Source organism: Saccostrea cucullata, unplaced genomic scaffold (assembly GCF_032062105.1).
Source record: "Saccostrea cucullata isolate Sc308-1 unplaced genomic scaffold, CSIRO_AGI_Scuc_v1 ctg6691, whole genome shotgun sequence".
NCBI classification, from domain to species: Eukaryota; Metazoa; Mollusca; class Bivalvia; order Ostreida; family Ostreidae; genus Saccostrea; species Saccostrea cuccullata.
In genome coordinates this window covers 17624-24381 of record NW_026939908.1, presented here as the reverse complement: position 1 = coordinate 24381, position 6758 = coordinate 17624, and the positions used below count along the sequence as shown (strand labels likewise).

The following is a 6758-nucleotide window of genomic DNA, read 5'->3' as shown; positions in this document are numbered from 1 at the left end:
AGCGAGATCATGAAAGAGTTGTGGGAACAAGATGGGTGCTGGAAATAGTGATTATAACTTACTTTTCCGTCAATTCAATCAACCGCGATTTGCTACAAATAAAACAAATCGCGATTTTTTCCGACCACGATTTTAACCTGCACGGTATATGAAAGGATGACCCCTTACACAAAGCAAAACTTTCTCAATGTTGATACATGTACGTGTATTAATATGTAGTATTTGACCAAAAGTACTTAAAGGAATAAAATTTAAGGCAACTAAAATATTCAAATCACACAAACAAGCATTTTTCTTAATGGTTCTTTTAATTTTTCAATGCGAGACTTAATAAAAAGGAACAAAAATCGCAAATCCCGTCGCCATTGTAATCAAACTTGTGACTTTGATCCCAGCACCATTTCCTATTAAAAAAGTTTAATGATTGATTATACCAAAAATAAGTCAATAGAAGACTGGAAGTGAAACCAATATTAACGTTTCCTTTTCTGCAAAAATTTCGAGAAAAGATTGAATTCTTTAACAAAAACTGATTTGGCGATCTTTCGGTTTGAGTGGAGTTGGGTCTCGCAGGGACCTTTAACAAATCATTCTAATAGTCTTACCACATGTAAGCCCAGAGAGGACCCGTCTCGTGCTGTCGATGCCCAGTTTCGCTTTGCTGATTATCTGGTCAACACCCGTGACGTAAGGCTTGGCTTGGCAATCTGAAAGTACTCTTTCTGCACATCTGATGAAGATATTTGCTGCACTGTGAAACAGAAAATAAAGTTTAAGAACCTGAGGATTTAAACAAAAATAATTTAATTGTTTGAAAATTAATAACAAATATGAGGTTTCTATTTTTCACGAAATAGAAGTTATGGAGAAGGTTTTAGTTGAAAACAGACAAGCAACAGAACAAAAACAATATACGCCTCGATCTATCGATATCCAGGTGCTTAAAAAGAGTACTAACCTGCAACGTACAGCTGTCGCTACTGCCACTGTGCCCCGTCTGGCCGTCAGAGACCCAGTATAAGTCAACTCACAGCTTCGCAGATGGGAAAAAGAACAAGTGTCGGCAGCACATCCTTATTTAAAAAGAGTACATTGTTAGTTAATATAATAATGTAAAGGAGTTGACATGGGATAATAAAATTGATTTAAATTTTTTAATTGCAAACCTTTCGGGAAAATGTTGAAAAAGCTCAAACATATCAGAAATGCAATGGATGAAATTTTGTCCATCTCCACCTTTCGCCTGTAGAAAGAAAACGTAATAGAATATTTCACCATAGTTTATAATATGGGACCAATAAGATGTGTTTATGAAACACTTGTTCCCCTGCATGACAGCTTATGGCGAGTGTTCAATTTTCACAAATGCATGTCAAACTCCAAAGGTCAGAGTCAAAACTGTTGGTACACAAAGGAAGGTCTTGTTACAAGGAATACACCTTTGAAATATGAAAGCCCTGTTCAAAAGTTATGACCAAGGTTAAAAGTTTTAAAAAGTTGGTCAAACTCCTAGGTGAAGATTTCAAACAACGCTGAAAGGTCTTGTAACAATTATTATACATGTGAAGTATGAAAACCCTTGCTCCAACTGTACAAAAGTTACGACCGAGATTGTAATGTTGTAATTTTTGTAAAAAAAAAAACAAAAAAGGTCAAACTCCAAGATAAAGGTCAACAGGTCAAATTTAGTGGTACCCAAAGGTCTTGTCACAAGGAATACATCTATAAAATAAGAAAGGTATAGCACCACCCACTCAACACTTAAAGTTGACAACAGACAGAGACAATATAATCAGACAGGACAAAAATAATATGGAATAAAAAAATGAATTTGCCCTCGCCCGACCAACCGCCTATCATGGCCCGTCTCGAATTTTTTTAGCCTTCAGGAAATAAAATTTTTAAAAATCCCTTTACTCAATCCTCCTACTAATATGTATGTTATAAACTAAGGACAAATCTATCAACCTGCGGACACAAGTTTTTGTTACCCTGTATCTACCTTGGGTCGGGAGAGTGCAAACAAATATTATTTTATTTTAAAGGAAGGCTTAGTTAAGGAAGAACAAAAACAAATGGATGATTTTGAACAAAGCCACCATGAAAAATTCCATTGCTTGAAATCGAAGCCCCTTTCTTTTTATTAAATATTGCCAAAGAAATCAAACTGTCGGGAGAGCATTTTATATATTTCTTCTAAATATATATATTTCTTGCTGTTTGATTCCTTAATATCATCAATTTGAAATTTAACGAAGGAAAAAGATTTCAGTGATTTCAACCCCTTTTCAGCATTGCACTCGTATTTATTCACCAGAAAAAACACCTTGGCAATAGCTGATTGCAAAGAGGATGCGGTAGTTATATGTTTCTAGTATTTCACTAAGCAGAAATAGATAATGAACATCTCTAAATATATATTAATATTCAAAATGCAGCTCATGTTAAACGTAAGTTCAATGAGACAGATCACGTATACAACTTTGTTACGGCGTTCGTGGTTAAGGAAAACAATCATTCAGATACATGTCCGTCCGAACATCCGTTTGTTACGCTTTGGGGTACCCATCTCTTATCCGCAAATCCTCTCATACACTGAATGAAATTTGATGAAACTCTCACAGAATATTACATGTTTCCATTGTGCACCTTCTGTTTTACTGTTTGATCTGACACATATTTTTGGTTTTCAAAAAAGAAGTATCGATACTCATATGGGAGGCGGGGGTATCATTTGGTGAGCTCATTGCTAACAGTACCTCTAGTTTTGCTATCGGTATAATTAAATAAAACAATAACAGTATATCATTGAAGGAGTTAACCAGATTCCAATTCCCCTCGAGCAAACCCATTTCCCTCGGCTGTGCCTCTGAAACAGACTTGCTCTTTGGGACTTTGAATCTGGATAACTCCCTCAATGATAAACTTTGACTGTATATTGAAAATGTCAAGTTTATAATAACAGAAATAAAAGAAAGGTTGAGAGTTTCATAGTGAGATACATGTACATATGGGGCTAAATTTCAAAATACGTTTTTAAGAACAGTTTGACTAGCAAATATATTTATACAATTAAAAATTCTATATCTGAACATTCTGAAATAAATCATACCTTTTAAAAACCCAAGTAGAGGAAAGTCTGGATATCTTTTGTTCCACGGCGTTGGTAATGTGCTAGTCATTGACTTATATATATGCAGGGGAATAATTGGTGATCTGTAATGCTTTATATCACTTTATTTTAACGTGTAAACCCATAAGCCGGTGCGATGAAAATTTGATGATAAGTTATTAAAGTACCTGCTATATTGTTTCGGTCAATTTATTTTACCATTAAAAAGACATGTTGAGAGATTCAGAAAAGAAAATCAGTGCAGTGTAATTTCTTAATTTTGGTAAATTATACCCGTGGATTTTAATCAAGTAGTGCATCAATGTCAAGAAGATACAAATGTATCGTATGAAAACGTTTCATTATTGCTGCGTAGTAAGTCTTCATAATGTCCAAAACGGGCTTGTTGGATGTACAAAAAGTACAAACTTGCAAAAGTACAGAAAAACAGTCTAGGTTGATCTAATAATAAAATAGATAATATATTCCTATGTACGAGGAATTGGTGTATTTGGCGAACTAATATATTTCTGTATTGAAATGAAAGGGGGTGCATGGTGAGAAAAAGTACATTTGTTTTTTTATCATGATAATTTATTTTAAAGTGCTGTTAGCACTTGGAAACTGGTCCTTTGGATGAGACCGTATAAACCGAGGTCCCGTTTCGCAGTAGGAACTGGCACGAAAAAGATTCCTCCGCAGTCCAGTTTCGGTCACAAATAAAACAAGATGTGTTTGTGAAACACTATGCGCCCGGCGGCAACAAAGTTTAAAAAAAACTTTTCAGCAGATAAGTGAAAGTCAAGGTCACAATTACATTGACCTTGGTGTCTTTTGAAGAACTTCATTAGTGGAGTATGCACACCAAATATGAAGTCTCTATCTCTCATGGTTCAAAAGTTATGGCGAAAATTTTGTAAAATCTATTTTTAGCATATAGGACACAGTCAAGGTCACAAGGTCATTGACCTTGGTGTCATTCGAAAGAACTTCATTGGTGGAGTATGCATACCAAATATGAAGTCTCTATCTTTCATGGTTCAGAAATTATGGCGAAGGTTAAAGTTGACAACAGACAGACAGACAAACAGACAGGACAAAAACAATATACGCCTCGGATCTATCGATCCGGGCGCATAAATATCGCCGATTTTTTTTAGATAAAAAATACATTGTACATATTTTATTAGGATGGGCGATTCTTTTTAGGATCTTACTGAATCGGAAAAATGTATTGTAGTTCAAATTTACATGTTGAGGACATTTAGATTTTTGTTATTTAGACTTGTCACGTGATGTCGGAGTCACAAGATTTAAATAAAATATACTTGAAGTTTTGAGGTCATCTATAAATTCCAATATTGCAATGGCATAACGAAGTTGAAAACCTTCCTTTAATTTGTATCTCTTTTAAACACGCGAAAAGTGCTGCGAACCTATATAGATTTCATTATTTAATTGCTAAAATTACATTTGCTCGACGGTAGGTTGAATATTTTGCTGGTCAGCTACATTTAATATAGGTATAATTTATTTGCAAGATTTCATGAAGCTCGCAGCTTTTTTCAAATATCTTAGTGTAACTGGTTCTTGGGTTTATATAGCTGCAGAACTGTAGCTCTCTGCTTGAAAAAAATCGGACAGATTATTCGGTCAAAAGCTCTACAGAGCTTATGTTCATGTTGTAAATTCCGACTCGAAATAAAATTTTCTGATTCTGATTCTAAAACCAGAGAGCTACAGACCCAAGCCTTGTAAAAACCTTCGATTTACGCCGACGATTTTTTGTCGCTACTTTAGGTATTTATTTCGTGAAGGTTAAGCTTTCTCTGGCATTTAGAATGGTATCTTATAATAATTATTTAAATCTTATATTTGATACTTTATCTTTTAACGGTCCGACACAGTTCTGTATATAGTTTTGTAATTTTTTAAAAGAGTTCCATTTGGACGTCCGTGACCACAGACAGCCATTTGTTAGCGTTGAGAGGTAAGTAAATGATCAGGAATTGAAGTTGAATGTATGATTAATTATTAAATACCATTTAAAATTATTTTCATAGCCGGGGAAAGTATAAAATTCACGAAAAATACCCATAGTGAGCGACAAAAAATCGTTGGCGTAAATCGAAGGTTTTTACAACGCTTGTTTCTGTTACTCTCTGCTTCATCTATCTCAAGCGGAGAGCTACAGTTCTGCAGCTAGGGTTTATATTAAATAACAAGACTGTTCAGGATGTGGATCCAAGAATTGGAACAGGATTGGATCAACCCAGCAATAACATGTAAGCACACACACAATTCAAACAGGTAATCACACAATACCAACATTTCTAGTTCAGGTAATATGAATAAAAATACCAGAAATTATAACCAATGTTTTATGTTAGCAAACACAGAGCTACCTATTTGATCTGACAAATTTTCTGGCCATTTCCTTAAAGACAGAAGACTGCATGCACTGAACAAATCAGAATCTCCACTAAATCGATCTGCAAGTTTTTCAAGCAGGGAGTCGAGAACTCTTTTTTGATGTTCTCAAGGCTTTTCATTTTGTTTTCATCCATTAAATTGATTCATTGAGCTTATTTACAGCAATTTTCAAGAATGGACCATCGCTAGGCAAAGCAAAGTATATTAGTAAAGATACAAAATCCCACACCAACACATAAGAAAGTGATAGATAGACACATGCTACAAGTATTACAAAAGCAGAAATATTTGTTACTTCACTAAAGACGGTTAGACAGGGAAAGAGAATGGGAAAATAGCTACATTTTCTGTTCATACCTGGTTTTGTACTTTTGCAGAATCTGCTTTGTTCCCATTGCACAGTTGTGAATATCACCCACATTGTTTTCCCTGTCCTGAATACACTGTGACAAATCACTTAAAGTCTTCACTATATCTCGTAAAAAGTGCAGCCTGTAAATAATGGGACTACAAATACACATACATGTGTCACTTTAAAAGCTAACTTACAGTAACTTGAATCTATATTTTGGGATGAGGAAGGGGTAATTAATTATTATAGTAATTAAGTAATTACCTGTCTTTCATACACTTTAAGAAATTTCTAGCCTTTGCTGCTGCCTCTCTCATTTCTCCTTGAATCTGAAATTAAAGTTAGGTGCATACTAATTTTCAGTTGTGCTTTCTACATACTAAATCAACCATATTATAGTTATATTCTATTGTACCTGCTCTAGATGAAAAACTAATGCATTCCATCCATTCATAAGGTTTTTTAGTGCTCTCAACGTATGGGGCAGCCACCTTGTTTCACCTGCTCTACATGGTACATATGCTTTCTTGGTTCCTTGTCTCAGGCCAGGCAGAGTGTTTGTTTCTTTGTTTGAGAGTCTGTCTATCAAGCACTCTTTGAATGTGTCCAGACTTTTTTTTCTGGGTTGCTGTTAAAGTATTTAACCATGTGGCTGCTTGTCCCTCGAAATTACATGCAATTGCCGGTAAGGCTTCTTGGTCAGTCACATTATGGAATTTTTGCCAATTTTCCAACATTGAAATCCACAAGTGAATATTCTCGCTGTCATCATATTTCTTGAGATGAATTCCTGAGGCCATTTTTGTTTTGTTTGTTTGAATATTGTTGACCATTTTTGTTAAAACAGTCACAGTTTGTGGT

At 34.9% G+C, this 6758-nt stretch overlaps 1 protein-coding gene across 1 annotated transcript; it reads right to left on the bottom strand.

The window, feature by feature from the left end:
* Window positions 1-311: 311 nt before the first annotated feature.
* Window positions 312-1246, bottom strand: LOC134254268 (uncharacterized). Its single transcript, XM_062736810.1, has 4 exons — window positions 1167-1246; window positions 959-1073; window positions 606-751; window positions 312-404 (listed from the first exon to the last, which is right to left on the bottom strand). The coding sequence occupies exons 1-4, from the start codon at window positions 1228-1230 to the stop codon at window positions 328-330; spliced, it is 402 nt and encodes a 133-aa protein (XP_062592794.1). The 5' UTR covers window positions 1231-1246; the 3' UTR covers window positions 312-327.
* Between the last annotated feature and the right edge of the window lie 5512 nt (window positions 1247-6758).

Coding starts and splice junctions, on each gene's coding strand:
- LOC134254268 (XM_062736810.1), bottom strand. CDS start 1,230: ATGGACAAAATTTCATCCATTGCATTTCTGATATGTTTGAGCTTTTTC. Junction 1,074..1,166: donor TTTCAACATTTTCCCGAAAG/GTTTGCAATTAA, acceptor TTTTTAAATAAG/GATGTGCTGCCGACACTTGT. Junction 752..958: donor GCGACAGCTGTACGTTGCAG/GTTAGTACTCTT, acceptor TCTGTTTCACAG/TGCAGCAAATATCTTCATCA.